The sequence below is a fragment of the Aspergillus lucknowensis genome (assembly GCF_044049455.1).
Source record: "Aspergillus lucknowensis strain CBS 449.75 chromosome Unknown BJX67scaffold_6, whole genome shotgun sequence".
NCBI classification, from domain to species: Eukaryota; Fungi; Ascomycota; class Eurotiomycetes; order Eurotiales; family Aspergillaceae; genus Aspergillus; species Aspergillus lucknowensis.
In genome coordinates this window covers 546,675-574,241 of record NW_027263550.1, presented here as the reverse complement: position 1 = coordinate 574,241, position 27,567 = coordinate 546,675, and the positions used below count along the sequence as shown (strand labels likewise).

Sequence of the window (27,567 nt, the reverse complement as noted above, 5' to 3'; positions counted from 1 at the left end):
ACAATTCGGATGGCTTGGCATCTTAACAAACTATGTTTGCATCCAGGTGAGTCCTCCCATGTCGACCTGGCTAATAAGTTTCCTAGGTAATATCATTCAATCGATCGAGCGAGCGCCCAAAGGCTCCATGCATATGTGCCATGTCTTCCGACTGTGAGTGATCCACCCTCCTCCTATCTAGCTAACTGAAGCAGCTCGACGACGAGACCTCCAGGATGGCCTGGCAATCTCAACTATACCGGCTCCTTGACAAAACAGCCCGGTTCTTTCAATCTCTTGTTCGAGAACCAAAACTCCATGTACGTTTCCTTTTCAACATGAAAGTGCTAACTTCATAGGCTGGTTATCTCGATGAATTCTTGAATTTACTGCAGGTAAGTCTCCCCAGGTTTTCCCCTGGCTAACAGGCATAGGTATGGTCGATCTTTGGAACCCTAAGTTTCCTTCGAAGCTTTGAGCCATATACATCGAACAAAGCACAGGTACGTCCCCTCCACCCGGGAAATATGCTGACTCTTATAGAGCAAATCAAGAGATCGATTCACCTAATCTGAGTTATCAAAACTACAGGTACGTTTCCCCGAATCGGAAGTTGACTGACGGATCCATATAGAGAACACGGACGACCAAGCCACGGTCCACGAGATACGTTCCCCTTGATGGCCCAACCGAAGAATGTTGTTAACTAACCCAACGACCTATAAATATCGGATCTATTCTTCTGCCAGAATCAAATGGTCAAGTCGGAGTGACGAGTTGCTAGTAAGACTCTCTTCCGAAGACCACGCTGACAGGTATACAACAGGTCAAGCATATCTACGGAAAATCGCCGATAAGCCACATTATGAATATGGTTGTTGAGACTTCCACGGGTAGGTTTCCCTTATATATCCCGCTAACAAATATAGGGCCGACAAACCGCGGAAACTCGTACCACGGTATCGAAGAACAAGCTAAGTCCTCTCCTCCCCTTCTTATAGGACGATTGAGGAAGCGAGCTAACTGGAAAGCAGCTGAAATACTGAACAAGAAGGAAGGTCTACTAATATCGAGAAGATAGTTGTGAGACTCCCACATATACAACCTCACGCCGACGACTATCAGACGGACGACCTCATGACAAAGACGGCTAAGTGACCCCCTCTCTCCTCCTTTTCAATTGCGGTCGCTAATCGATTAAAGGTATAGCGAAGTACTCGATACGAAAGACTATACAGACGAAAACAAATGAGAACTTGAATATTTCGCTGAACTACCGCATATATCTACTTCTGTAGCTCTGTAATCCCTGCAAAGGTAGAATTAAACGAGGCTGGGGAGTAGGGAATGGGTAAGGGCGCCGCCTGTTTTGGCCGTCTAAACATAGGTTTGCACTGTTTCGTCTCGAACAGAGAACACCACTCCTCAGGAAACTCGACATGGCGTACCTCACGGAGCTTCCCGGTGGCAGCTGATTGGGTTAGAGGTGTGGCTAGTGTACGCGCGTTCTGGACTCTCCAGATGATGGAGCCTAGGAATCACGTCATGGCGTGGAGACCGATCCTGCTCTCTTCAACCCGCCTCGGGGGCCGAGAAGGATGAAGCTTTTCCGTGTCACCCACACTATACGAGTCCGTTCGAGGGAGCCTGGGATTCGGGGAATAAACACCCGATAGCATACCGGGAGGTCTGCAGGCGGAATTTTACTTCTGGCTATTTTCCCTCTCAGAAAGCGAAAAGAGTTGGATCCACCTGGTATCACTTCCAGAAAGACACTGCGCGTGGGGCATGCAACCACTGCCACAAGCCTACCCGCGCTGCGGAGAGGCAGCTTATAGGGTCTCCTGACTAGAAACGCGGGCCAGAAGGGCAAGCTCCTTGGACAATGGCCGTATCGTAAATTGCTGTCATGATCCCGCATGAAGCTGTTGTGGCTGTTGCAGCTTTAGTCTCAACTGGATCGTCTTTCTCACCATAACGAGGCAGAGTTCAATCCGAAAGTCCGATTTGCTCGGGGCTTAGCCAAGGCACCAGAGTTTCGCTCGAAGGAACAAGCATGTTGATTGGGACAGGAGAGGAAAGGGATGTTTGCTCAGGGAATGATTGTCAAGCACGGAGACGGTGTTTTTCTGCTGCCTATGGATCTGATGAAGCTGCGAAGCGCCCTCCCTATTTTTAGGGTGCAAAAGAGGGGCGCAGTGGCTGCCTCAGGCATGATATTACCCCAGACGGCAATGGTGGCTTCGTCATACTCGCAGCGAGATTGGATGATCAGGAGTTCGACGGATCTTTATAAACATCCTCCTTCTTCCCCTCATCCTTCGGGAGACTTTTCATGTCTGATCAAATGGCATCTCGACTCATGCCAACAAGAGCTGCCACTAATCTTCCTACGCCTTGAAACACCAGCAGCAAGACGAGATGCTCGACGAAAATCTCCCCAGTACGCCCCCAGCTGCTTGGACGTAGGGTTCGGTGAGAAGAGCTAACCGAAGCAGCATTCTACCTCAAGCCAAGCAAGGATACCCCTCACCTATCGCAAATATATCTTCTCCAGCATGGAAACGACCCCAACCCAGCCTACTCCCTGCGATATCTCGACCCTTCCTCCCCCGAATCCAAAAACCGCTTCGCTGCCGCCCTCTGCGACCCTTTCGTCCCAGACGTCGTCTACGGCGAGATCCTGATCATCCCTGAATGGACGCAACCCACCCTGTCCGCGGAAGCTGTCCGCCAAAATGGCGGCGTCGCACCATCCCCGGAACCAATCATCCCGTCTCGCTTTACCATCAGGCTCTACAACCCTGACCAACAAATTGTCGTGACCTACAAACCCAAGACGTGGAATAGCCCCCCGTCCTGGTCGTTTGAGATGCCGCAACACAGCTTCCGCGAGCCCACTGGGTCCACCCTTGATCGTGTCCAGATTGATCCGGCCGCAGCAGACACAACTCCCAAGCTGCGCTTCAGCTGGCGGAAAGATAGCAAGCTTTCCAAGGACCTCACATGCTTACTCCGCGGCAAAACCTCCGCCATTCCCGAGACCAAGACCAAGAGCAAGGAACCGGACATTACGGTCTCTATTTTTAAGGCCCTGCGTGAGCTGACGTTATACGAACCGAATCTATACCGTGTGGAAATGGAAGATTTCAAGGGATTGGAAGTTGTCCTCTTACTTGGAGCTATCACTATCCGTGACGTCTATTTCTCCTCGCCCAGGGACGCTTTCCGGATTTCTAGAGAGAACTCCGCCGCTGCCTCACCCACTTCTAATTCCCCCACGGCTCCTAACTCGGCACAGAACAGGCTGCCTACCGGCTCAGGCGCCCTGAAGGCCGATATCCCTCCCGCACCGCAGCCACAACCGGCTAAGAGCCCGCAACTTACGAGGCAACAGGAACAATTGCGGAAAGAGGAAGAACGCCGGACCAAAAAATTGCTCGAGGAGGAGGAAAAGGCGCGCCTTAAGCGCCAGGCTGAGATTGACAAAGAGACCCGCCGGCTACAAAAGCTCTACGGCGAAGAGGAAAAGAAAGCCCGCGCGCAGACCCCGTCTCTGCCTCCTCGGCCATCTACGCAGCAGGCTTCAAGGCCCGCGCAGCCCTCGCGGCCGGGACAGCGATACCACAACTATAACCAAGGCCCATCAATTTCACATGGGGGTTCCCGGCCGTACACACAACTGCCCGGCCAGACGTCAACAACGGCCCTCCTGGCTCCACCAGTGGCACGTCCGCAGTCGACGGCAAACCCACAGCTGCAGAATAAGAGGAGCAGTTTCTTTGGGTTCCGACGAGCTTCGGATGAAGGAAAACTATCGAAAAAGCGCAGCTCCATGTTTTGATTCTGACGTATTGCTTTCTTTGCATTCTTGTCCATACTTATCTTGTTTCGCAGATACCCCAGAGATTTGGCGTTGTGGTGACAAAAGCACACGTTTTCAGCATTCCGAGGCTAGATTGATCATATAGAACGAACATCCTGGAGAATTCCAACCCTTGAGGCTTATATAGAGTAAATGGTATCACCACAGTGGCCTTCCATCCACGCCCTCAGTGGTGATATTTACGGGAAGAATGTTTCCCCCGGCGTCAAAATACATGCGATCGATGCATACAATTCGATGATCGCGCGCGGTGTCGTTCAAGTACCGCCGATGGTAGACGATATAGTAGTCCTCCCCGTCGGGAGTAAAGACACTATGATGGCCAGTGCTAGTGCCCACCTTGTCATTCCCTGACAGAATCTGGGTCGGGGTGCTGGAGAAGGGACCTGTCGGCGAGGGACCGGTGACATAGCTGACACCGTACGAAGCGTCGCCCCAGCTGTGCTCGATTAACCACCTGCATCTGGTGCCCAAGTCCGGTCTGGAGGAACGTAGGAGTCCGGATTGGCCTGAGGAAAACTTACCCTCCAACACTAAACATAAAGTAATAAACGCCGTTTCGCTTCAGCATCCATGGACCCTCGACGTATCCCTCGGGGGTGATTTCAAGGTATTCGCCCTTTAAACTTACCATATCCTCATTCATCTCGACGACAATCGCATGGCTCCATCCTCCATAGTATAACCACACACGACCATCGGCATCATCTTGGAACAGCTGGGCATCGATTGCTTCAGCACCAAAGACAGTCTCTGGCACGAGGGGTTCCCCTCTGGCATCGACGAAGGGACCATCGGGTCGGCCCGTGATTGACTTCGCGACGCCAATACCCGCGCCATCTCCGGCGGAGAAGTACATAAAGTAGTCGAAGTCGAGGTCATGATTCCCGTTTTCATTCAGGGCCCGGGAGTTCGCGGAACGACGTCGACGAGCCACGGAAGGGGCCCACGCGGCCCGGTTGGTGGACCATGGGATTCCAGAAAAGTTAAGGATGGAAGGATGTTTGGTCCAGGTCAGGAGATCCGGAGACGAGAAAGCATCGAAGAAAGTTTGTTCCTCGTAGGCGGCCGAGTACGTTGGATAGATCCAGTAGCGATTGTCGAAGATGCGTGCCTCGGGGTCCGCATACCATCCTGGAAACACGGGGTTCCCCGCGGAGAGCACGGCGTGGTTGAAGTTGTCCCCGCCCGAAAGGGGCAACTGGCTGAGACCGATGACCCCGGGGAGGAGAGAAAGCGACTGCAGAAGACGATTCATCTTCTCGTACAGGGACAAGAATAGCACACCTGAAGACAAGCCGTGAATTGCACTTGAGAGGCTGGTTTGGTTGCCCTGAGCGCTGGAGCTAACGTTGAACTTCCTATCTGGGCGTTCGAACGGCGATCGAGCTCGGATGTCGGAAGAGCTTCACTCCCTCACTCCGCGCCCAGACACTCAGACCCCTGCGTCGACCCCCAACCTTGCTTCATCTGCAGAGGCTGCACGTTTTGAACCAAGCATCCTTCCTTTTTCCTTCTCGACGAATCTGCGTTGCGCCTCTCCGTCTAAAATTATCCTCACGAGCCACTTTCTCCTTCGGGATGCTCCAGCGAGTGAAGAGAGATGCGAATACGACGCCCCGTTCTGCCTTCCCATCACTTCGACTCGTGAAACTCCACCCACACCAGTGAAACACGAGCCTCATTACCAGATGGTTCCCCACCGGGGTGCGTTTGATCTCCCGGTGCAGAAATTAAAATAGCACACTTGCACACGCTAACCGACACTAGGGATTTAGCACCCTCGTGTACTGGTGAACTTGACGTACCACGATCACTTCAAGTGCGGAATTGCTAGATCCCGTTCGTATCCCTCTGAGCTTCATATATCTCTCTGACACCGGCTTCAAGTTTGATAACGTGCGGACGAACGCTGTGGGGGCCGAAATTCGCCAGCAACGGGGTTTTCCCTTCGGATGGATTCATTGCTGTTCCCTGTTCTCCAAAAATAACAGGCTCTATGCTGAAAAAGAGAAGAGGATGACAGCACTCGGCTGTCATGGCCCGGGCCCGCGGTCCCGAACCTCTTTTGATTTATTTTCCAATTTAGCGATCAAGGGGCACTCACTCAAGTCTGAGGACTCATTCTGGAGATGGTAAAAACCCCTCATGCGCTCATGTCAACTGTCTGGTTGATATCAGTTTCCTTTTCGAGTCCGTCTTTCACATTTGCTCCCCCTTCCCCCCAGCTTTTCCAGCAACAGTCTGTGTTCGAAGTCTCAGTGAGCCGACTTCGAGGATATGACCGATCCTGGGTTGGACCATGGTCGGTGTTCCTCACAGCACTGGCTGCTCCCGCTGTCGTGAGCGACGCATCAAGGTACTTCCCAGTTTGATGTCTCCTGGCACTGCCTTCCGCTAATATCTGTGTCTAGTGTGACAAGGCCACTCCGGAGTGCTCACAATGCCGGAGATACGGTCGACCATGTCCTGGATACCAACGCACCTTCCGCTTCCAGGATGAAGGCCCTGCACTTGAACGCCGACATCTCTCCTCCACTGGCCGTGTCTCTAAATCATCCGCTACTTTCCTCGAGCCGTTCGTTCCAGATGCCGCAAAGACAGTCCGCGACAGTGCGCTTGCTATGATACGCCGCTATGCTTCTATGGGCGAAGACTACGCCAATACTGGTTCTCCCACTCAGATCCTGCTCGAAAAACAGCATATCCAGTGCTTTGGGGATTTCATCCGCACTGCCTTCCCCACCATGTATTACCACAATCGATTTCGTGCTACCGACCGACCTGATTTTCCCTCCTTCGTCATCCAAGATGTCGGCTCTCACATCTTTCAAGACGCAGCAGTCGCATGCCTGAGCTCTGTCTACCTCGCCTATCTATCACAAGACGCCACTCTCCTCAAGACTAGCCGACAGATGTACGCACAGACACTCCACGAGGTTGCGCGCGCGCTTCAGACGCCCGACGCCATGTCTGACGCAATGTTGTGCACGATGATGATGCTAAGCGTATATGAGATGTACGCGCAAACAAGCAAGGATGCGTGGGTCATACACGCGGACGGTGTTCGACGGCTGATGGTCAGCCGTGGAGCGCAATCACACGCCCAAGGCATGGCACGCTCCTGCTACATCGCCTACCGTGGATTCTCCATTGCAACCGCTGTCTACAAGGGGAATCCCTGTTTTCTAGACGCGGAAGAATGGCAACAATTGTCACTTCAGATTGGGCTTGAAGACTCTCAGAAGCCGACTGAATGGTCTTCTTCAATACATCCAGCCGAGCTGGTGTTTATAGAGATAGTTAAGTGCCCACGCTATCTGAGCGAGGCACTAGAACTCGCATACCTCTTCCCTTCGCCCTCCGTTACTGCTGCCATCCCGGATTTGATGCAGCGTGTCCAAAGCACCATAGAGAGCCTGCGCGAAGCGAGCGTGAATCTACGGGTCAGCATGGACCTTGACCAACGCTTGCATTCCATCCCTCCACAGGAGGATGTGCTAGTTGGCGAACCTGGGCCTTCTCTTCTTCTGCAGGGCGCTGAGAATACCCTTGTTATTTTGACAGATCTTTTAGAGAGGCTTGCTAGGGCTCTGTGTCAACCGGAAGACACTGCCGCGTTGTCATTCAGGGTCGTGACAGAGCTCGATCGCGGCCCTCCCGTCGCTCCTAGCCCTCGGATTGACTTCCTTGCTGTTACTTGGTTAGATCGCATAGCTTCCTCGATGGGAATGATTGGTACTGCGATTGTTCAGGATTGAAAGAGCGATACATTGCGGGCATTGCATGAGCGATAGATGAGCTATGTTTTGGTACTCTGTGAGCGATTTTGATACATCTCTTGCATCTCTTGCATCTGTTGTTGGCATTCTTGTACATTCTCTACTCTTTTCTTTTTTTTATGCCATGTATATAGACTATACAGTTCCCTCGGTTCTATTTCTCTCCTAGTATGTTTCATTCAATTTTTTTTCTTTTCTTTGACGACGTGTTACCTTTGTTACAGCGAGACCCAAGAATGATATATATCTGCTGAATAAATTTACTCGGTGATGGGTACACTCTACTTAGTATTCTAAAGACTGCTCCAGTAGGCCCCTCAGCTCGTCCTTTTCGGCCTCCAATTCACTGTTAAGGTTAGGAGCGAGCATCAACACGCGCCGTTGTGGGAGAGTTCCCTCAACCAGGGATTCGATATCTTCCGACTTAAACCCCAGATTCTTCAAGCCGAGAGGCTGGTCACCTAGATCATAGAGGAATTTGGACAACGCCTCGCCCAGCACCTCTCCGGCGCTTTCCCGCTTGACGTTTGAAACATCCACCCCGAACGCCTCTGCAGCAGCCAGGTGGCGGTCAGGGTTGGAAGCCGCTGTGAACCGGAAGACGGCGGGTGCCGTCACAGCAACAGATACACCGTGAGGAATGATAGGGTGCTGGACATCATAACCAGCATGCTTGTATCCTGGGTTTTGGCTGGAGATAGGGTAGGACATGCCATGGCAGAGATGAACGCCAGCATTTCCGAACCCAACACCGGCCAAGGTAGCGGCGAGGAGCATCTCCGACTGGGCCTCGAAGTCTTCCGGGTCCTTCACAGCACGGGGCAGGTACTTGACCGTGCTGCGGAGGGCCTGCAGAGAGAAGATGTCGGAGATCGGATTGGCACCTTGGTACGCGGGACGGTTGATAGGGTTTGTGGGGCGCGGGGTGCGTTCGTTGTAGGGGATTGCGGTCCATGATTCGAGCGAGTGGCACAGGACGTCTAGGCCAGAGGAGGCGTGGACAGCCGACGGCATGGTCCGTGTGTTTAGTGGATCGCAGATGCCGAGAGTGGGCTTGAGATTGCGGTGGGCGATGCCGGTTTTGGCACCCTTGGAGACGAGGTCGAAGATTGCGGTGCCGGTCGTTTCAGAGCCTGTTCCCGCTGTTGTGGGTACAGCGACCAGGGGTCTCAGAGGCTTGGTGACAGGGAGACCCTTGCCGAGTGGGGCGTTTACGAAGTCCAGAAAGTCGGCTTCGGGGAATACGGTGTAGAGGTTCATGAGCTTTGCGGTGTCGATGACCGAGCCGCCGCCTGCGGGCTTAGCTGGGGGTTCCTGCACGAAAAATTATGCAGTGCGCTGATACGTACCGACTGCAAGGAATGCATCCGGGTTATAGGGTTTGGCGAATGCAATGGCTTCCTTGACTCTGGTTGTGCGTTAGAATGAGGCTATACGAGATGCAAGGCCGCGTGGCAAAACATACGAGCTATCCTTTGGTTCAACCCGAACTTTGTCGAAGACTGTAAACTCGATCCCCTCACGGGTCAGGCCCTCGATGGCCTGCTTCATCGGGTCAAGCTTCGCGACATTCGTATCCGTAACCACACAGACCCGCTTCGCCTTCATGTTCGCAAAGTCCATCCCGACTTCCTTGGTGGCACCGGGGCCAAATCGGATGCTGGAGGCGGCCATCTCGAAGGCATACTCTTTCTCACGGGACGGGTCCGGAGGTGTGGCCATATGGCGTCGAACATGATCGGCTAGAGTGGGAGTTCGCGGATGATGGTGGTGGTGATTGGGGTTAGAGTGGCAGGGACATGAAGGCGGATGCGTGTACTGGACGGTGCGCAGGAGGTTGCGTGCTCTGCTGGCAGCCGAAGCATGGATGCGGATTGCTGGGACCATTGTGCGGGGAGACGGGGTATGGTGACGAGGTGGAAAGAGGCGAGGAGAGGGGATTTCGAGGAGAGGTCAATTATATAAGGCCTGATTTCGGGGAGAGAAGGGAGAAGCTGTGGGGAGACTCCAAATTGGAGAAGTTGAGGGAGAAGCCTCAGAGGTGAAGAGCTGGAGCTCGTGGAGCCGTCGTCGGATCCGACAAAGCCCAAAGAATGCGGGGGGGCCCAGCTCGGGGAGATGGCCGAGGTTCTGCTCTCGCTGTCCAGCCGGCGGAGCTTTTGGTTCACCTCTTCAATCTTTCGCTCTGCAGATGGTCGTCATCGAAGAGACAATTGTCGAACGCATTGGAGTACGGTCTGCTCATCCGACTGGGGAGTGATTATCAAGGATCGCTGCATCGTTGTTGGGGATACCGAGGTCGTCGCTTCGCTGGATCACCCTCGTTACTTCTCTTATTGTTTGGAACTGCTCAACAGAAATAATAACAGCCGATTCCCACGGGAAATCACCGTATCCTGCAGGAACTCCAAGGAACCATTTAGCATGCGCGAGGATGGCGGGAAGAAGCAATCGCCTGAACAGGGGTGGCTGCCTCAGGCCCACATCTGGCATCTCAGCCCACCTTTGGCTTCAGCTTCGCTCAGCCTCACTGCCCCTCATCGCTTCATCGCCAATCTCAGGATCATCACCCGTTTTGTCTCTGTATTCATCCCAATTATTTAATATCCCAGTTCAGTCATTTTTAGAGCGCATTCTATTGCCGTTATAGAACTTCGCAATGGCCCGAACCCATCCCAGCTCCTTCCAGCAATTAGAAAAGGTAACAATTCAATCGCAGCAATGAGCAAAGCCAAAGCAACGATACTGACTCCGTCCACAGCTTGGTGAAGGAACCTATGCCACGGTATACCTCGTCCATTCCATCCTCCGAGCCTTTGATCCCTTCTAACTCATCCACCCCCTCCAGGTCTACAAAGGCCGCAATTGTCAGACAGGGGAGATGGTGGCGTTGAAGGAGATTCATCTCGACTCGGAAGAAGGGACGCCATCGACCGCCATTCGCGAAATATCTCTAATGAAGGAGTTGCACCACGACAACATCCTCTCGCTCTACGATGTCATCCACACCGAGAACAAACTGATGTTGGTTTTCGAGTACATGGACCAAGACTTGAAGCGATACATGGACACCCACGGCAACCACGGCCAGCTGGAACCCACCGTTGTCAAGTCCTTTTCCTTCCAGCTTCTTCGGGGCATCGCATTCTGCCACGAGAATCGGATTCTCCATCGAGATCTCAAACCCCAGAATCTGCTCATAAACTCCAAGGGGCAGCTCAAGCTCGCTGACTTTGGTCTTGCTCGAGCGTTTGGAATTCCGGTCAACACTTTCTCTAATGAAGTGGTGACATTGTGGTATCGCGCACCGGACGTGCTTCTCGGCAGTCGCACTTATAACACTAGCATCGATATCTGGTCAATTGGATGTATTATTGCCGAGATGTTCACTGGCCGCGCGCTCTTCCCAGGCACAACAAATGAGGACCAACTCCAAAGGATTTTTCGAGCCATGGGAACCCCGACCGACCGTACTTGGCCTGGGGTTTCACAGTTCCCTGAATACAAAAGCAATTTCCCTAACTACGCTCCTCAAGATCTGCGCCACATTGTCCCTCGAATAGATCCATTAGGGCTTGATCTGATGAAGTGCATGTTACGTCTTCCACCAGACCTACGCATAAGCGCCGCAGATGCACTCCGACATCCTTGGTTTGACGATCTCCCGGGAGCTCGGCCCGTCGTGTCGTGAGCTGTGTCAGATGCCGCTGTTCATCACGGTATCACGGGCTTTCAGCTACCGAGCTCGCGCTTTCTAATCTCTCGAACGTCTGTCATGCTTGGATTGGGCTTGAGCTGCTCTTTCTGGGTTCTGTCCGAGTGTATTCCGTGAGAATTCTGCCTGTTGGGTTTCCTGGTCGGCCGTTTGCCACTCCGGGTCATTCCCATGGCTAGTCAGCTTCTATGGTGGTGATGTCTGATTTTAGATCGGCACTGCATACAACGAGATTGGTTGTTGGTTGCTATCTATGATTTTCTATGCTCGAGACTTCAGCACCTAGCCTAGTACTTTTGAAATCCCTCGGTTGGGGATGAGGTTGCCTCATTAAGACACCACGGAGGCAAATACATAGTCGGTAAGGAGTGTCGCCCTTATACTACTATAACCGCTATCAGAGACGATAGATTTTCGAGATGTGTGTGACTTGCCTTACTTGTGGCAGGTCGATTTGGAACTAATGAAGCAGTGTGATTAGGGAAGAGCAGGCAAGAATGAACTTGGAGTTGGTTGAACTTGCACTGTTCATGCGTGTGGTCACTTCTTCATAACTTACAAGGCCGCAACCCCATATCTTGTTCCATTAAGAGTCCCCTGAATGGCTTGCGCGATCCTCATATGCCGAATTTCGATCGGCGGCGATCTTTCGGTATCCCGGGCAAGGAGCCGGGGGTTCTTCCTCGGATGTATGTGGGAGGCCATTCAATTTCAAATGGTTTGGGTGTGGATATCCTAATCCGTGTTTGGATCCAACCACAATCGAGAGCACCTTGCCCAGGCTTACACATTAGATACAATCTTGTCTGAGGCAATCCCAGAGACCCCACGAAGGACTCTGTCCTTAATTGTCTCCTCGAGCCGTTCATTAGGAAGCCCTTCAACGCCTAGCCATTCATTGTCCGTCTCCTGAAATCCTAGTCTGTACTTGGCATCCCAGACTATTCCTGCCATGAGTGTTGATGCTGCCTCCATAGTGTACATGCCTCTCTTCAACATATCTAGGCCTTCTATGTACTTGTCACGGGCGTCCTTATTGCTTACCGTCAAGGACTCGGGGTGCGGATCGTACTTCTTCACAAGCTCTAGCACCTCTTTCTCCGTTATCAGCATTCCATGGATCTGCACGCAGTGACCAACAACCCGCTCTGGCTGTCCGAGAACCCCAGACATAGCCTTCGCAACAGTCCCAAAGTCAGAGACGCTGAATGGAACTTCCTCACCACCAATAACATCAGCCCTACGATCCGCTAAGTCAATCACAAACGGCAGGTCAAGCGCGTATTCCAAGAACGCGCCGCACGCAACAATCGTCCAGGGGATCTTGTCGGACCTCGCCCGAAGGTACTTCTCAATTTCCGCGACATCGGTATACGGCGGTAGGAATCGCACCTTCGCACCTCCGGAGTCCGCAGGCCAAAGGCGTAGTCCGCCGGGACGAAGTGCTGGACACCGGCTGCTATCGCCGCGTCAACGAGGGGCTTCTGGCCGGCAACGGCTGCACCGGCCACGGTAGAAACGACTGCGTCGTGGCCTGCCAGGGCTGTCTGGAGCGAGTTGTGGGATGTATAGTCCACCTCGCGGATTCCGACTCCGTCGGGGGATGTTCGTGATTGAGGATGCTGAGCGGGTGAGGACTGTCACCTTGTAGCCCGCTCTGAGGAGTTCGTCGAGGACGACAGAGCCGAGTCGGCCTTTCTAGGAGGGTGGTTAGCTTGCGAAGCGAAAGCAAGGGAATGGGGAAAAAAAAAAGTGGAAAAAGTGTTTCTGACTCCCGCAAGTGCCACCTTGGAGATGGTCGTCTTCCGGTTTTCCGCAACAAAGCAGAAAGTAACAAGGGATTGACTGGGGTTTAGGAAGATGAGTTCTCAGCTTGCTCGAGATCCAAGAGAGGCCAGCCTCGATTTATAATTAGCAAGCTCCTCACTAGCGGACATTCCTTCTTCTGGTCCAGCTGGGCGACAAGGGAAGTATGCTCTCCAGGATGACAGCCAGGGTATTCGAGTTCCGGTGAAGGTTTGCGGGCAGAATCCTAGTGCTTATTACTTATTTAGTCAGATTTTAGCTCTCCAAGGCAGGTTGGCCGCGTCAAAGTCAATGCGGAGGTCGAGATAAATAATCAATGAGCTCATCATTCATGTCTGGGGTCGCTCTCCAGCCAGTCAGACGGGCGAGTGTCCCATGTCATTTCTTGTATATACACGTGGGATACTTTCCGACGCCCTCTGTTTCGAGACACCGACTCCGCCTCCTCGCCTCCGGCTACTTAATGCCTCGATATCAATATCCTCCACCTCCTCCACCGGCCGGTCCCTGTCGCTCAAGTGATTGTCGCTGAACCGATGTGGGCCCGAGCTCCCGTGAAGGCGAATTCCCCCTGTGCGCACCTGCTTCTGGAGCCAGTACGCGCTCATGCGGTCAAGGGCGGTCTTGAAGTCGTCAAGGATAACCGTATCACAGAGACACTTGAAGATGAATGACAGCTGCATCTGTCAGCTTCTTTCTTCACCGTAACAAGGAAAAGGTTAAGGGGAACACACCTTCCAGAATGGCTGAATCCCTGAAGGCAGAGACGCACTGTCAAAGACGCCCAGGACACTACAGGCGTCGACAACGACAAAGGCAAGAGAAAGACACATCGAGGCCAGCATGATCCCGAATCGGGGACTCACGGAGACAAGCTCGACGATGCCAAAGTTATACTCGCGTTTGATGGTGTAGAAGAGGGAGCAGGTTGTGAATACCCACCACGGGTCTCTGCGCAGTCCAACCATCAGCATATACGATAAATATATGCAGAAAAAGGAAGGTACCGAAACAGCGGCTCTAACGGCCGAGTAGTCTTGAATATTTTGTTGATGTTATTGAAGTAGGTGAAGTTGGCGTATATCTCGACCACCCAGTACGGCTGAACGAGGAGGACAGTGATGATGTAGATGAGGGAGACTCGTCTCGAGAAGAACGGCTTATTCTTCATCCAGGCGATGATATTATGCAGACTCCAGGATACATTGAGGCCGATCGCGCTGGCAGAGAGATGCCAGCCATAGATCGGCTCCTTGGAGAAGATCCAGGTTCCATGTGGCACGGCGAGGATGAGCTGCGGGAGGCAATTGGATCAGCAGTCTTCCTTTTTCCTTTCTTCGTGGCGGAAGGGCTATCTACCTCCGCGAAGATAAGCTTATGGAGAAGGATATGCTTCTTCATATTGCAGAGCGTGACTGCCGCCATGACAACCAGCGAGCCGACCATCAGGCCCTGGCCCCAGGCTTCTAGGACCAGGCCATCCGGGTCGGTGGGACGAGTGATGCGGTCCTCGGATGCTGTCATTCTCGAGCACGTGGAGCTATGCTATGGTCTGACCATGGCGTACAGCGTGCGCACGGCTGGGGGATGGAGAACTGCGGGAGAGCCGGGGAAAACTACCGGGGGTGGGCTGTCATCGGGATATAAGTTAAAAAGGTTTACCCCAGGAGAACAGTGGAGTAACTCATGATGCGGCAATCGAGCGAGACGATGGAGCGAGTGGTCGAGAATCCGTCCGCAGAACGTGGAGATGTCAGAATCCAGAGAGGCCAATCCAGAAGAACTTTCTTTCTTAGGTCCTTCGGCGATGCCGTCGATCAGGAAAGAACATGCGAGGCAATTTGGTCCGATTCGCGGGTTCGTTCTCCAAGTCTCCTTGCAGTAGCGCAAACCCTCGCGTGGAGTGTGGTGTCAAGCTGCATGTGAGATTCCGGGGCTCGAGAGGTTGAGGGATATCCTCGAAGGCCAGTGCACTGGTGACGCAGGGTGGCTGAGGACGGCGACGACCATCGCCTTGACAGGATCAAGCCGGAAAGCATCTACAGTGGAGCGAAGATTACGAGCGAGCTAGAGGGCGAACGGGGTAGCGTCGGGGCTGGGGACCAATACGAGTGGCTGGAAATCTCCGTTCCCAGTAGCCCCAGGCTTATTTTGAGGCCAAGAAGCGGATTTCCGGGGATGAAACTTGTTGTGATTGATGAATTGAAGAGAAAGAAGTTTTCATTTTTCGGAGGGGGGGGGTTGGTAACAAAAACGATGACTTTATCCTGTGACCGTGAGAGAGAACCAGGGAGACCAAAGAGGACACACAACAGGCTGGAGAATGCATGCAGAAGCCGAACCGTATGGCCCCCATGTTCCTCCTCGAGCGAAATTCCGCGACCACCTGCAAATTGGCTGCCCACCCACACACCTGCAGGGACAGCCCATCAGAGGTCTCACTGGGGAAGATCAGGTTTGAAATCACCACCTCGCCCTCCATCGAGCAATTGTCGACCAGAACCCGGAGGTAAACCACCCCAGAGCCGTCGGGCTGCAGGGAAGCGCTGTAGACTCCGCCTGCTGTAGGAGGTATTCCCACTTGCCGTGCGATCAACGGACAATGTCCTATTCGACTGGCAGTCCTGAATGGCCGTCGCGTCCGGCCCGTTGAGCCAGAGGGGAGAAGAAGGGTCGACAGGGTCAGGCTTGAAAACCGATCCATCGAAGGTACCCGTCAAGGCGAAGACGCCATTCCCACCCGCTGAACACCTCTGCGGGGGTCTAGTCAGCACCCAGGTGGTCTTGTCCGTCCTCCACAGGCGAGAATCATGAACCATTTTCCGGAAGGTTCATGGGGGAAGACCTTGGGATCGCGGGTTTCCAACTCCCCGTCTCGTCATGCGGTGCCTCCTGGGCAGCCGCGATGATGGGATTGCCCTGGAACTTTGTCCAGGCCACACCATCGTCGACACTAAAGGCGAGACGCTGGTCCTGCGTCCCATTCGAAGGGAAATACCCAGTGTACCACGCCAGGTATGGCGGACTGGCAGGAGATCCGAGACCAGAGGCATTCTCTGCGTCATAAGAGGTGGTGCCGGTGAACGCCTCGACGCCGTTCTCGGTTGTGATCGCAGGAGTCGATCTTGATCAACCCGCTGGGCTCGTTCATCCAGTTCTTCTCGGGGGCGAAGTAGAAGGCTGTGCGGAAGTCGTGGGCCACAGCCTGAGTGGCGAGTGCAAATGCTAAGGCAAGGAGCATGGTTGCTGCAGCGATTCAGAGGTGCTTGTATATGGGAGGATTGCGAAGGGAAGGGGAGTGTGCTGGCATTCACCTTATGACAACAATGTCCTTATGCCCCAAGAAGAGCCATCTCCGGTGAAGGCAAAGAGATCTCAATTCAGTTTTGTCAGAAGCCTTCATACTTCCTCCTGTACCCCCTGCATATTGTCCCGTACAGCCCAACGGCGATCATCGCGGGGCCTCTCAACGTCCCGCGAAACCCCAGACCCCGACACAGTAATGACCAACAGGCGTTGTTGTGGGAAAGTATCCACGGTGTGGAGGTTCCGAATTGCATATTCCGGCTTTCTCGCAGTTTCTTCAAGCGACATTCGCAGATCATCGCGTCCCATCCGTGATGCTCGACTCGGTCAGTCACCAACCGCTGTCGGGAAGTGTAAATAGCAAGGACAATGAAGCCCGTCGACTTTCAACAAACACACTCTCGAACCTCTTCTTGTTCAATTCCAAGGCGATGAAGTTCACCCTCTTGCTGACCCTCCTCGGGGCGGTGGCTTCCCAATTGCAGGAAGCCCCAGCGCGTCCAAGTGGTGCGTACACGGAACCCTATCGTCCGCGATACCACTTCAGCCCGAAGAAAAACTGGATGAACGATCCCAACAGCCTTATCTATAACAATGGCACCTGCCATCTGTATTTCCAGCACAATCCAGGCGGGGACACCCGGGGCGCAATGTCCTGGGGCCACGCAACAAGCCGGGATTTGACGCATTGGACTGAATGCCTTGTTGCTCTTCAAGCTCGCTGATTCATTGGTATCCGGTAGAGCAGATACTACCCAGCGGAAGGCACGTCCTTACAAACCAGCAAGCGCAGTCAATCGCCTACAGTCTCGATCAGGGCAAGACGTGGACAGCCTACGACTCGGCCAACCCGGTCATCGTAGAGCCACCTCGCCCATACGAAGACCAGTACTTGAGCTGTTCGTTATGTTCGGCTCTAACAATGCAGCCTTACCCAGAGTCACCACATGAAGAGCGAAATCCCATGGACGTCCACGTTGAAGCTGGGATATCGTAGTCAGTATTTCCTCATATAGGACGAACTCACTGTGAAAGCATCTATACTCGCGCCATTTTCAAAAAGGGGTATTCTTATCGATTCAAAAGCAATAATTGTATCCTTAAGATTGAGGGGCTTCAATTCTCAAGAGACACGACGGCCAGGTTGCTCGAAGAAACAGATTCGGAAATATTAGCTCAAAACCTTGGAATCTTAGAATTCTTTGTGTCAACTGGCAGTTGACCATACCACCCTCAAACATCTTCGGGTTATCAATTGAAACGCATATAGCCCTAGCAGCAGGATAGCTATAGTCCCCAACTATTACCCATTCTCGGGCTGTTTTTAGAGCCTTGCCAGGAAGCCAGATGAGCAGCCACCCTCACCATGGAGGAGAATAGGAGTTGTTGGGTGGTTTATAACGGCGCTGGTGGATTATCACGAACCATAACTTTAAATTGTATCACGGCTGTCATTGCAAAACCTATCTGTGTAGTTCGTTCTCTTCTCGAACGGATAGCAGGTATACATTTTGCCGCCGCGTGGAAAATTGATGGGATGTTTCAACAACCCAGAGAAGGACGCCTGAAATACCGTCTCATAGCAACTCCCAATGCAAGTTGAACAATCGGCAGTGAATAAAAATAAACTAAGGTATGCAAGCAAATTGCCCAGATTGTCGGCCAATAAGATCCTCCCGTTTAGCGAATGCCCAAGTAATTCATGAGAGACTCGTCAGCAAAAGGGTGGCTCCTCATGCTCGAATCGTTCGCCCCTGGCCCCTTCCAGGCGGCTAACCAAAAACGATGTTATTAATTATCTTGGTCTTGTTCAAGCGAATAATGTTCAGGTTCTTGAGAACTGGTGAGTTCAAAAGGGCCTCCAGGAGTCCAGCCCCGTGCCCGCACACCCGGAAAATTCTTGGCGCAGACCCCCGACTCTTCCGCCGCTTGCCCCCCTGAATCCAAATCCCTTTCCACCTGCTCATACTCTGTTGTCTATTCAACCTACGAGAACCCAAAGAGGACAGAGAATGTAAAGCGAAGGGACGGGATGGTGCAGATGCCCGGCCAAAGAAACGTCCCCAGCCGGGACCTTGTTTCGAAGAATGACATCGCAAGCCCATTTCAGCACGCCCCCAGAATTGTTGCAAGGTGCTGATCCAATGTGAATCCAGATACTCGACACCCACGGGGCTTGCCGCCCTTGGCGTGACGGTTTCTGCAGAAGTCCTTCATCAACTGAAACTTTGCAACCCCACACCGCTGCCAAGGAATCTGGTTCCTGAACCATTGGCAGGGGAGAAAGCCAAGAAAATAAAGGACCCTGCAAAGCCCTCTAAAAATATATTTTTTCAAGATTGATCAAGGCACAGTTTTGTGTTGGGATCATTATATATATATAAATGGCATGCGCAAACATCATCCATCATGGTCAAGGGTTCTTTCAGCCTTGGGCATTGGCATTCTTCTCGTTCAGAATTTTTTTTTTTTTATTTCGTCTCTTGTTGTTCGAACACTAATGAACATCTCTTGACATTGGATCGCAAATGGGTTTTCACCGGAAGAGCTGGTTGCCTGCGTTGGTGCTGCTGGCCCCCGTGGGCGAACATGCTGTAGCCCAATCGACCGACTGTGGCATGGATCCCTCGGCGGCGTGGACTAGCTGCATTGATCCCATCGCCCTCGGGTCCGTCAGCTTTGCATTCGAGCCGCTGTTTCCCGAAGCGCCAACCTTTGTTTATGCCTTTGACGTGCAAAATGAGGAGGAACTGGCCGCCGAATCCATCTCCCCCGGCGAAAGTCAAGCCCCAGACGCGAAAGTCTCGTTCTGGCTGGAGTATAGCGAGACCCGGCTGACGCCCTCGGATCGTCAGGAAACGTATATGAAGGTTTTACTCCATCAGAACCTCACCGGAACTCCGGGGGGAGCCCATAACGGCTGCGACGAGGTTTGGGGCTCTGGATGCTCGAAGAATTTAGTTCGGTTCCTGAAGACCCAGCTCGCAGCCGCCGACATTCGCCACAGCGCCACCCTGGATAGTATCTTTTACGATTTTCAGGGGAATTATATTGACGAAGACATCGTCAGCACCATCGGCGCGTTGGATTGCCCCGTCGGCTTCCTCAACGAATCCTACTCTGTGGAGGGGATTAGCTCCTGGGTCTCCAATCTGGAGGGAGGTGAGTTTGCTGTCCTTGGCCGTCGCCATTCTGATGCCGATCGCTGATCCTCCATCCCTCTTCCAGTGCTGGCGACGGAGAATGGGGACGATACGAGCATTATGAGTTCCGGCAACGCGACCAACACGTACGTCACCGACCGGCTGTCTGATACAAGGTATGAGGACCTGATCGAGCGAGTAGCCGTGGCCATCGTGGTGCGAGTGCCGTTGGAAGGTGATCTTTACCAGAATGCGGACAATATTCAACTGGAGATTGCTTGTGTGAAAGCGGAACCGTTTGATGTGGAGAGCGATGCCGACAACGAGACCTCCGAGCCGGATTCCAGTCAAGAAGAGGACGGTGAAGGAAGTGGGAGCCCCCGGACCACGATCTGGGGCAAGGGCGCTGTCCTGTTCGCGGGAACAGTAATGGCAGTTGGACTCATGTCGTGAGATTGCTCTCCAGAGGCCTACTCCACTTTTTATCTCGTAACCCCCTTCCCGGATGGAATTTGCGGAGTAATCAACGTCGACTGTGTGTCGTTACTGTCCCTGAGACGCATAATCTTGCTACGAGATCGGCTGGGGGTCACACTGCTCGCATGGGTATCACTCCATTAGATTGCTCTTTTCCTTTACAAGGTAATACGCTATATCAGTAATTTATCGATGGATGCTCTCTTTTTCAAATTCCGTCTGAGCCATGACCAATACCAGCATAGAACTACGTGCAAAGAATTCCACCTGTCAATAATCCAGCCTCGCCAAAAATTTGCGGACACGTCACGGTCATCATCACGGTCCAGGTCAACACTGTCTAATTCGAGACACTATGGAGAAAGACTGTTTGGTAATAAAGCAAACAAGCCGCACAGCCCTCCAACAGGCATCTGGGGTGCTGCTCCACCACCTCCCAACAGCTTTCTGCACCTGGCGACATCGTACATGTTCCACCTCAGGATAGGTTCTTTCTGTATGCGCTGTAGAGCCAGGTAAGACCCTAAGAATACTACTATATATTCTTTGAGCAGCGCTTCTTGTCTCAGAGACTCCAGTGTTCCAACAATTCTCTTGTATATTTCTACTATGTCTAGGAATAATAGATAGTGACTGTAAGCCCAATTTCGGCATGGCTAATTTAAAAACAGACCGTTCCTTAAAGTGGTGCGCTTGCTCCGGAGATGAAGTAGGTAATAAATAGTCTGTCAAATAGACTCCCTTTTTAGTACTCAACTTTTGTTATTTTGCTGCGAAACTCCCTGGGCTTGCAGTGTGACATGCAGCCCCACGAGACATCAAGCTGGATATTCTTGGCTTTTCACATTTAGATTGTCTTCAGACTCGCGCTGTCTTCAGACTTGGGTTGTCGCCAGACATAAATCTACATAAACAATTCCTGGATAGGTAGTCCAGGTACTGTACAGGAGTCTGAATCCCGGAATTTGGATATTGGTCAGCGGACCTAAAAGCTGGAGATCTGTGGTACTATGTTTCTGCGAAGCTGGGCCTTATGTACAGGGCCAGTGTGTCATAGGATCAAGGAAAGTCCGGGCAGTACCATCCATACATAGTACTTGAATACTCATGGTGCAGACGAGTAATTATTGGCATACAGAAATACACTATTGCAAAGTAATCATCTTCATCTGATGCATACACAAGACCCTTCAGCAAGAAAATGCATCAAACGTCTACATCAGCTCGGGTCTTGAATGGTAGCAACTACCTACTCTTGTAAGATGATTGAATTTGGGATTAGGAACGGCCGGTAACACAGTGCGCGCAATCCAACGTAAATAAGCCTCAGGGAACGCCCTTGTTATGCTTCGTGCCCAATTTTGGGTCTCCATCAGACTTAATCTGTCCGTCATCATGATGTGCGGGCAAAATTGTGACCTCAGCCTTGTTAAGTACCGTAATTCTCTTGCCCACACATTCCACGATGACTCCTGCAGTAAGCACGTACTTTCGTTTGATATTATAGGTGCTGAAGGAGGGTATTTGGTCAAAAATTGATGGGACCATTACAGTTTTGAGATACTCTTTCTGGGGAAGAAAGTCACCCAGATTTTCCTGGTTCGTCCGAGGAATAATATCTATATTGGAGGATGTGCGATCAACCACCCAGGCAGACGCCCAAACCTCTGTTTTTCCTTTCCCAAAGAAGTTGAAATGGGTCAATGTAAAACTTGGAATCTCGGGGGCAGTGGACGTTGCTGGAGATGGCACGATGCGTATCGTGCAAGGGATCTGTTGTCCAAGATGGATTTTGGTTGGCTGCGTGAGGTAAACTTGGAAGTCAAAGTAAGGCAACTGTGACTGATGGAATAGAGACTGGGTCTTCTCGCGGAAGGTGAGGCTGCGGTCCTTATTTTCCGGCAGGAGCAGGAGACTTTTTATCCGTACATTCTCTTGCATAAGGGAGATATCTCTCGAAGGCTCTATTATCATTCCAGGGAGTCGTGGATCAAAGCGCGGTCGGAACGTGATAGGCACTGTTTGCTCCCCCAATTTTTTTGGTTTGCTAGCCAGAGTTGTCCAAACAGAGGCACGGATGATGTATTCTACAGAGCAAACATGTGTCGGAGTTAGGCTGAAGCCCAGTGTTTCGCTAAAGGTTGGTGGGAGAGGATGTGTGGTTGGGATAGTTTTCATATAGTGGGTCAGAGATCGAGTGTCGGCAAGTTGGGGATCAATCGGTGCCGTCGTGGCTGGGAACAAGAAGGTAAACGGCCAGACCGTTTGCGTGCCACACGTATCACTCACAATCAGTCGGAGAAGATCAGCTCGTCCACGGTAGGTGCTTTTTCGATCTCCATTGTGCCCGCGAATCTTCACCTTGGTGCGGCCGGCAAGTTCCACAATCATCCGAACAGAAAGAGAAGTCTGCAAGGTAGTGGGTTGGTAAATCACCTGACCGGCAACTTCATCTCCAGGTGCATGTGCTGTGTTGGGGTCGCGAAGATTAATGACAAGCATAGCGAAGAGAAAAGGGAGGTGCTTGTTGCCATGCGATTATGATTTCTGAGAGTTGGACAACAATAGAGTGCAACAAATTCGAGTCTTTTTCCCCAGGATTGTCTGTGATATCCTGCCCGTGTCGAAGACCGTCCTATTTAATATATCCAGCGGCTGAAATATCTCGACAGTCTTCCCTGCACAAATGTTGGATTGAAAGGGGCAAATGGACGATCATGTGCGCGCTCCCCTTTCAATCAGTCATCTGGTCAAGACCGGAGGGTTGTGCAATTATAATCCTTGTTTCCGTTTGCTTTTTGGCTCGGCAAGGCAATGAGTCTTCACAGCATCTCGGGAGGATTGCAGGAGAGGAATACAATGCCAAGAAAAGTTCACCTCGACACAGTCAATAAGACGTCAGGGAACACGAGCCAAGATGGAAGAAAAAGTAACGGCCTTGGCAGCTGAAATGTCAACGGCAGCCAATGAGTGTTCCATTTAAACTCGATCAGAAAATGAGCCTCAAAATCCTCCAGGAAGAAGAACTGCTCTTTCCCACACACGACTCTTGATGCACCTGCCATGGTCGGCGGAGCTCAGCTGGGCGCAGGCAGATGATCTTGGCATCCAAACACTCTTGGCAGCTGAAACTTGGGCCCGCTTCCACTCTTTTCCCTCACTCACACTTCATGGTGGATCAAAAATCAGAGACATGTCCTCAAGCCCCGGGACATGATAGTGAAAGCGTGTTTGCTGGCCAAAAAAATTTAGTGAATCCGGCGGTTGAATAGGATCTCTGTACAAGTTGATGAAACGATAACATCGTCCCATAGAAGGTGGGAAACCACAACTGGGAACTAACCTCTGCGGAGGGGCTGACTTCAGGATCTTGTTTGCGACAAAGAATTGTTCACTTCTTCTCATGCGTCCCCACATCAATGATCATCAATCCAATGAGCTCTCAGATGTAAGTCTTCTCCTCCACCTCGCCCCTCGGTGCCTGGTTTATCGTCCCTGTGTGACTGATATTAGCTACTTCTCCGCTGCAGTGAGGGGGTGGCTTTTCGAAGAAAATTAGTGTATGGGCAGGCAGGGTGCGTGGTTGATAGCCAGTCGCCCTCGCCACTTTGTGGCCTCACGTTTCTGCGATACTTGGACTCGGGATTTTGCCATAATATACTCGGGCGGCGAAGATGACAAGGACACTGTTGATGTGGAGGTCGGCTCATTGGACCTCGGGAGTATTCCCAGTCTTCCATGTTCGTCGCGAGTGGAATTCAAGCACTTGGCTCACGGATCCGTTTGCTAATCGAAGATAGGTTCAAGCGCATGGAGATCTCACTACCTTCGGTGAGGATATAGATACGACGCAATGCCTGGGGACTAACCTTTCAACCCTGTAAATTGCCCAATACATACGTGGTACGAGGTGCCATTCGGAAGACCCCCACGAGCCTCCGGATAAGTTAGTTACTCAAGAAGGCCATGGTCTGAAGCAGATAACGCTTGAAAAAAGGCTGCAGTGGCAAGGAGGCAGTTTATATGTAGTCGTAGGCTTGTCGCGGGTGAACCCTGCAAGAAAAATAGATACTGAAGAGAATCAAACACTGAACACTTGCCACAGTTGACTCCTGGAATACTATGGGAACCATAGACAATGCAACCTAGAAGCATTTTACGATCTATGAGACGAAGGTGTTGACGCTGGAGGAGGTGGATGAGCTCTATAATGAGGTTGGCACTTGTTCTCAAGGGCCCTGCAGGGAGTGGGAAAACTACTACCATCTCTTTGCTATCGAACAAGCTGAAGTTCAGCATATTGGAATGGACCCCCCCTGCGATCTCGCCATATGTGACAGCGCGCAGGACAGTGTAGGCTAGAAGTCCCGTATAATGTTTAGAGAAAGGAGGGAGACGGCCCAGAAGGCTGACATGTTGGACGGTAAGGGCGTTGTAGGGGAGCATAAAGAGGACGGTAACAGTGAGTTGCCCTAAAGAATAGATCGTGAGGAGTAGTAACATAAAAGAGGGGCAGGTGCAGGGGAAGTGGGAATTGCGAGTGTTAGATAGATCTGGCATAGACGAAGCTGAGTGTTTATTAACCTTAAGACTCACAGAAAGTGCCCTTGATGGTGAGGTAAAAGCAGAAGACCCCAATGCTGGACCCCACCAGTCTCACCTGCACCAACTGAACAGTATGGTATACGTTCACTTATGCGCGTCCTCTTCGGTTTCCACCGTGGGCTTCCCACCCTTATTACTGTCTGCTCCAAATACACCCTGCATCTCTTCCAATGACACACTCAAAGTCTGTACCATCATATTAGTTAAAAGGGTAACTTCCCAAGCATCACAGGTCAGGATGTGCAAACGTACCTCCTTCAAGAAGACAAACGAGTATACCACAATCGCATAATTGAAGATTGCGAACATCAAGAACATCCTCCATCCAATATTCTCAATTGCATGTGGCGTCACTTGAGACATCATGAAGTTGAACAGCCATTGCGAGGCTGCGCCCACCGTCACACCCACTTCTCGCAATCGGCTAGAGAAGATCTCGCCGACGTACAGCCATGGCAACGCACCCCAGGACATATTGAAGCTGAATGCCTCGGCGTACACCATGATGATCATGGCAATCCCCGCCGGTGTCGCGCCCGAGTTCTCTCCATCAGAGCTTGTAGGGTAGGTTGCAAGCACACAGGCAATGATGAGCATGAACGAGCCCATTGCAAAGGCCCCAGCCATGAATGGTACCCGTCGCCCTATTCTGTCAATGACGAAGAGCTGGAAGATGCTGACCCCAACAACTTTCACTACACCGAAGAAGCCAGTTACGAGTTTTGCTGAGCTTCCTGCGCCAACTGCCGAAAATATTTGGGTCGCGTAGTATGCGAGTGAGGTATTTCCGCTGAGTTGAGCGCATAGCTGAATAGTGACGGCAATGAACAATCGATACCGGTTCGCGGGGAGAAGCAGCTCGCGCCATGTGAAGTTATCCTTAACTCGGGCCTCTTCTTCAATACCCGCTAGGATCTCATCAAATTCCTGCTGCAATTCAGGGGTTTCCTCCCCACCGCGCACCCATTTCAGGGATTCCCATGCTTTGTCTTTCTTTCCCTTGATGGCAAGCCACCGAGCACTCTCCTTGACCGTAGCCATTCCAGTCAAGAGCAGGGTAGACGGGAGTAGCTGCAAGCCTAAGGCTATCTGCCATTGTTTCGAAGCCGAAGGCTGCGTTTCGGCCACAGCAAAGGTAACCCAGTAGGCGATCATCACACCCGAAGCGAAAAATAACTGGAAGCATGCCCCGAGTCGACCACGGAACTCCTTCGGCGCCATCTCTGCAGAGTACATCGGGATAAGCACGGTAGCAGAGCCGATTCCAATACCGGCAATTACTCTACCGGCGTAGAAGGTGGCCAGTGTGTGGGCGTTGATGACCTGCAAAATCGTCCCCACTGTGAAAACCAGAGAACTAATAATGAGGCCTGACCGGCGGCCAAACCGAGACGCAATAGGGGTTGTGAAGAAGCATCCAAAGAAAGCACCGGCCTGGAGGATAGAGACGGCATTGGAGTTGACGGTCGTCTTCTGCGCCTCGGAATATCGGAAATCTCTCTGGAATGATTCGAGCGTGAGAACACCGCCTGCGATATTTATTAGACAAATATCAAATTCGAACCGCGATTGGACGTACTGATGACTCCGGTATCAAAGGCAAAAGCAAAGGAGCCCATGCAACTGGCCGAGGCCAGGTAGGTAGCCCGAAGCAGGCCAAGTTTTCGACCCATGGCTGCACTGCTCAAGCTCGCATCAGAACCTGGGTTACCGGGGGATGCAAGTGAGGAATGAAAAATGATATCGAAATTAGATCCAGGCCTCGGTGGGCAAGTGGGAATATATAGGTGAGATCACGACATCGGGGGAGTAGTGATCGGCTAGCCACGCCAATGCTCGTACCCCAGACGACGATTTGTCCTCGTTGAAACAAGGCGTTCTTGTCCCTTGGAGTTGGGTTCCTGGGAGCATGAATTATGGTTCGATCTTCGCCCAACCTGGCGAACGATCTCATCCTGTGGCTCGCACTAACCCGCAGTAGTTGTGCCAGATATCTCTCCCTGCTGCGGGGATTGACAACGCGGAGAACAACGCCTGGATCCATTCTTCGAGAGCTTCGGACAGAGCAGGCTGCAGGCTCGTGAGATGCGAAACCAGGAGAAAATCGAGCCGTCGGGCTCAAATCCTTCAAGAGTGCCAGCCTATGAGAGCAAACTGTTTCTCCAATTCGGGAGAAATTGCGACACTCGTCGCTTCGAGAAAATTCGGCGCTTTGCGCAATGTTCATAGTATCCGAAAACAGGAAGTTAAGCGATCGGCAACCTTCCTCAAAATAAATTAGTACACGGTTAGGGCGTGATACTGGTATAAAATTATGCACATTAGGTAATCGTATAATGCACAATGGCATAACGAAAAAGTCACCTGACTTGGCGACTTCGAATCCTGGGTTCCGGGCGCCGGGTTCCGACAGGATGCCCAGACGAGATGTTCAAGATCGGAACAGCAAAAATTGATTCGCGAACTAGTCCAACAAAGTGGGTAAGCTGCGTGCGAGCCACCTTGGTTGGGAATCTTTCTCCACGTTGCGATTGCTGATCATAATCGAAAACTGGGCGCATGGAAGAGTGGAATCGTGGAGGATTGGATGAGTGGAAGAATGCAAGCCCAAGCCAATATGATCAGCATGGGGCCATCGACCCAAGGTGGAAGCGAGTGAAACTCTTCTTCGTGAAGAATTGCGCGTCCTTTGGCGATGGGCCTGGCGATCGTCTCCGGTGAGGGCGGTGTGGCGGATTTCCCCCTGCCTCCGTGCTGGGGCTGACAGCCATGATCTTCAGGTCTTGTGGCAAGACAGCAGCCTTCATGTCTCGCGATCTTCTTTTCTTGTTCCCCTTTTCCGTGAGAGAAAGGAAACTATGCCGTTGA

At 52.0% G+C, this 27,567-nt stretch overlaps 11 protein-coding genes across 11 annotated transcripts; 5 read left to right on the top strand and 6 right to left on the bottom strand.

The window, feature by feature from the left end:
* Nucleotides 1–2,400: 2,400 nt before the first annotated feature.
* Nucleotides 2,401–3,823, top strand: BJX67DRAFT_378404 (uncharacterized protein; the record flags this gene model as incomplete). The annotated part of the gene is made up of 2 exons (XM_071032336.1): nucleotides 2,401–2,422; nucleotides 2,478–3,823. The coding sequence occupies 2 exons, from the start codon at nucleotides 2,401–2,403 to the stop codon at nucleotides 3,821–3,823; spliced, it is 1,368 nt and encodes a 455-aa protein (XP_070889418.1).
* A 90-nt stretch (nucleotides 3,824–3,913) lies between these two features.
* BJX67DRAFT_283543 (glycoside hydrolase family 43 protein) lies at nucleotides 3,914–5,227 on the bottom strand. The gene is made up of 2 exons (XM_071026702.1): nucleotides 4,390–5,227; nucleotides 3,914–4,304 (listed from the first exon to the last, which is right to left on the bottom strand). Exons 1-2 carry the CDS (start codon nucleotides 5,121–5,123, stop codon nucleotides 4,004–4,006), a joined length of 1,035 nt encoding a protein of 344 aa, XP_070889417.1. The 5' UTR covers nucleotides 5,124–5,227; the 3' UTR covers nucleotides 3,914–4,003.
* Nucleotides 5,228–5,949: 722 nt separating this feature from the next.
* Nucleotides 5,950–7,779, top strand: BJX67DRAFT_283440 (Zn(II)2Cys6 transcription factor). Its single transcript, XM_071026699.1, has 2 exons — nucleotides 5,950–6,224; nucleotides 6,280–7,779. Exons 1-2 carry the CDS (start codon nucleotides 6,168–6,170, stop codon nucleotides 7,624–7,626), a joined length of 1,404 nt encoding a protein of 467 aa, XP_070889416.1. The 5' UTR covers nucleotides 5,950–6,167; the 3' UTR covers nucleotides 7,627–7,779.
* A 40-nt stretch (nucleotides 7,780–7,819) lies between these two features.
* Nucleotides 7,820–10,147, bottom strand: BJX67DRAFT_345714 (hydroxyacid-oxoacid transhydrogenase). The gene is made up of 3 exons (XM_071028366.1): nucleotides 9,113–10,147; nucleotides 8,997–9,055; nucleotides 7,820–8,939 (listed from the first exon to the last, which is right to left on the bottom strand). The coding sequence occupies exons 1-3, from the start codon at nucleotides 9,532–9,534 to the stop codon at nucleotides 7,933–7,935; spliced, it is 1,488 nt and encodes a 495-aa protein (XP_070889415.1). The 5' UTR covers nucleotides 9,535–10,147; the 3' UTR covers nucleotides 7,820–7,932.
* BJX67DRAFT_283458 (Cdk5/Pho85 family cyclin-dependent kinase) lies at nucleotides 10,090–11,635 on the top strand. The gene is made up of 3 exons (XM_071026700.1): nucleotides 10,090–10,348; nucleotides 10,409–10,432; nucleotides 10,496–11,635. The coding sequence occupies exons 1-3, from the start codon at nucleotides 10,307–10,309 to the stop codon at nucleotides 11,336–11,338; spliced, it is 909 nt and encodes a 302-aa protein (XP_070889414.1). The 5' UTR covers nucleotides 10,090–10,306; the 3' UTR covers nucleotides 11,339–11,635.
* A 1,357-nt stretch (nucleotides 11,636–12,992) lies between these two features.
* BJX67DRAFT_283465 (uncharacterized protein) lies at nucleotides 12,993–14,773 on the bottom strand. Its single transcript, XM_071026701.1, has 5 exons — nucleotides 14,528–14,773; nucleotides 14,176–14,462; nucleotides 13,903–14,119; nucleotides 13,135–13,845; nucleotides 12,993–13,060 (listed from the first exon to the last, which is right to left on the bottom strand). Exons 1-4 carry the CDS (start codon nucleotides 14,690–14,692, stop codon nucleotides 13,525–13,527), a joined length of 990 nt encoding a protein of 329 aa, XP_070889413.1. The 5' UTR covers nucleotides 14,693–14,773; the 3' UTR covers nucleotides 12,993–13,060; nucleotides 13,135–13,524.
* A 1,567-nt stretch (nucleotides 14,774–16,340) lies between these two features.
* BJX67DRAFT_345704 (glycosyl hydrolase) lies at nucleotides 16,341–17,609 on the top strand. Its single transcript, XM_071028365.1, has one exon. The coding sequence runs from the start codon at nucleotides 16,789–16,791 to the stop codon at nucleotides 17,197–17,199; it is 411 nt and encodes a 136-aa protein (XP_070889412.1). The 5' UTR covers nucleotides 16,341–16,788; the 3' UTR covers nucleotides 17,200–17,609.
* A 1,330-nt stretch (nucleotides 17,610–18,939) lies between these two features.
* BJX67DRAFT_345702 (uncharacterized protein) lies at nucleotides 18,940–20,242 on the top strand. The gene is made up of 2 exons (XM_071028364.1): nucleotides 18,940–19,636; nucleotides 19,703–20,242. Exons 1-2 carry the CDS (start codon nucleotides 19,003–19,005, stop codon nucleotides 20,068–20,070), a joined length of 1,002 nt encoding a protein of 333 aa, XP_070889411.1. The 5' UTR covers nucleotides 18,940–19,002; the 3' UTR covers nucleotides 20,071–20,242.
* Nucleotides 20,243–21,336: 1,094 nt separating this feature from the next.
* On the bottom strand, nucleotides 21,337–22,951 carry BJX67DRAFT_283298 (uncharacterized protein). The gene has a single exon (XM_071026696.1). The coding sequence runs from the start codon at nucleotides 22,594–22,596 to the stop codon at nucleotides 21,421–21,423; it is 1,176 nt and encodes a 391-aa protein (XP_070889410.1). The 5' UTR covers nucleotides 22,597–22,951; the 3' UTR covers nucleotides 21,337–21,420.
* A 1,594-nt stretch (nucleotides 22,952–24,545) lies between these two features.
* Nucleotides 24,546–26,802, bottom strand: BJX67DRAFT_283377 (putative MFS sugar transporter). The gene is made up of 3 exons (XM_071026698.1): nucleotides 26,279–26,802; nucleotides 24,952–26,228; nucleotides 24,546–24,885 (listed from the first exon to the last, which is right to left on the bottom strand). Exons 1-3 carry the CDS (start codon nucleotides 26,370–26,372, stop codon nucleotides 24,784–24,786), a joined length of 1,473 nt encoding a protein of 490 aa, XP_070889409.1. The 5' UTR covers nucleotides 26,373–26,802; the 3' UTR covers nucleotides 24,546–24,783.
* BJX67DRAFT_283330 (uncharacterized protein) lies at nucleotides 26,255–27,244 on the bottom strand. Its single transcript, XM_071026697.1, has one exon. It carries the CDS (start codon nucleotides 27,047–27,049, stop codon nucleotides 26,384–26,386), a length of 666 nt encoding a protein of 221 aa, XP_070889408.1. The 5' UTR covers nucleotides 27,050–27,244; the 3' UTR covers nucleotides 26,255–26,383.
* Nucleotides 27,245–27,567: the final 323 nt, after the last annotated feature.

What these genes read in the sequence shown, in the direction of transcription:
- BJX67DRAFT_283440 (XM_071026699.1), top strand. Translation starts at nt 6,168, where the DNA reads ATGGTCGGTGTTCCTCACAGCACTGGCTGCTCCCGCTGTCGTGAGCGA. An exon ending in GTCGTGAGCGACGCATCAAG is followed by an intron (nt 6,225 to 6,279) that starts GTACTTCCCAGT and finishes ATCTGTGTCTAG; the next exon opens with TGTGACAAGGCCACTCCGGA.
- BJX67DRAFT_283330 (XM_071026697.1), bottom strand. Translation starts at nt 27,049, where the DNA reads ATGCCATTGTGCATTATACGATTACCTAATGTGCATAATTTTATACCA.
- BJX67DRAFT_283458 (XM_071026700.1), top strand. Translation starts at nt 10,307, where the DNA reads ATGGCCCGAACCCATCCCAGCTCCTTCCAGCAATTAGAAAAG. An exon ending in CCTTCCAGCAATTAGAAAAG is followed by an intron (nt 10,349 to 10,408) that starts GTAACAATTCAA and finishes CTCCGTCCACAG; the next exon opens with CTTGGTGAAGGAACCTATGC. An exon ending in GTGAAGGAACCTATGCCACG is followed by an intron (nt 10,433 to 10,495) that starts GTATACCTCGTC and finishes CACCCCCTCCAG; the next exon opens with GTCTACAAAGGCCGCAATTG.
- BJX67DRAFT_345704 (XM_071028365.1), top strand. Translation starts at nt 16,789, where the DNA reads ATGCTCGACTCGGTCAGTCACCAACCGCTGTCGGGAAGTGTAAATAGC.
- BJX67DRAFT_345702 (XM_071028364.1), top strand. Translation starts at nt 19,003, where the DNA reads ATGGGTTTTCACCGGAAGAGCTGGTTGCCTGCGTTGGTGCTGCTGGCC. An exon ending in GGTCTCCAATCTGGAGGGAG is followed by an intron (nt 19,637 to 19,702) that starts GTGAGTTTGCTG and finishes TCCCTCTTCCAG; the next exon opens with TGCTGGCGACGGAGAATGGG.
- BJX67DRAFT_283377 (XM_071026698.1), bottom strand. Translation starts at nt 26,372, where the DNA reads ATGGGTCGAAAACTTGGCCTGCTTCGGGCTACCTACCTGGCCTCGGCC. An exon ending in CTTTGATACCGGAGTCATCA is followed by an intron (nt 26,229 to 26,278) that starts GTACGTCCAATC and finishes TAAATATCGCAG; the next exon opens with GCGGTGTTCTCACGCTCGAA. An exon ending in CGTTTGTCTTCTTGAAGGAG is followed by an intron (nt 24,886 to 24,951) that starts GTACGTTTGCAC and finishes ATGATGGTACAG; the next exon opens with ACTTTGAGTGTGTCATTGGA.
- BJX67DRAFT_283465 (XM_071026701.1), bottom strand. Translation starts at nt 14,692, where the DNA reads ATGACAGCATCCGAGGACCGCATCACTCGTCCCACCGACCCGGATGGC. An exon ending in ATAAGCTTATCTTCGCGGAG is followed by an intron (nt 14,463 to 14,527) that starts GTAGATAGCCCT and finishes TGCCTCCCGCAG; the next exon opens with CTCATCCTCGCCGTGCCACA. An exon ending in GGATTCAGCCATTCTGGAAG is followed by an intron (nt 13,846 to 13,902) that starts GTGTGTTCCCCT and finishes TGACAGATGCAG; the next exon opens with CTGTCATTCATCTTCAAGTG.
- BJX67DRAFT_283543 (XM_071026702.1), bottom strand. Translation starts at nt 5,123, where the DNA reads ATGAATCGTCTTCTGCAGTCGCTTTCTCTCCTCCCCGGGGTCATCGGT. An exon ending in TTTATGTTTAGTGTTGGAGG is followed by an intron (nt 4,305 to 4,389) that starts GTAAGTTTTCCT and finishes AATCGAGCACAG; the next exon opens with CTGGGGCGACGCTTCGTACG.
- BJX67DRAFT_283298 (XM_071026696.1), bottom strand. Translation starts at nt 22,596, where the DNA reads ATGCTTGTCATTAATCTTCGCGACCCCAACACAGCACATGCACCTGGA.
- BJX67DRAFT_345714 (XM_071028366.1), bottom strand. Translation starts at nt 9,534, where the DNA reads ATGGTCCCAGCAATCCGCATCCATGCTTCGGCTGCCAGCAGAGCACGC. An exon ending in GTTGAACCAAAGGATAGCTC is followed by an intron (nt 9,056 to 9,112) that starts GTATGTTTTGCC and finishes ACGCACAACCAG; the next exon opens with AGTCAAGGAAGCCATTGCAT. An exon ending in GGATGCATTCCTTGCAGTCG is followed by an intron (nt 8,940 to 8,996) that starts GTACGTATCAGC and finishes CTAAGCCCGCAG; the next exon opens with GCGGCGGCTCGGTCATCGAC.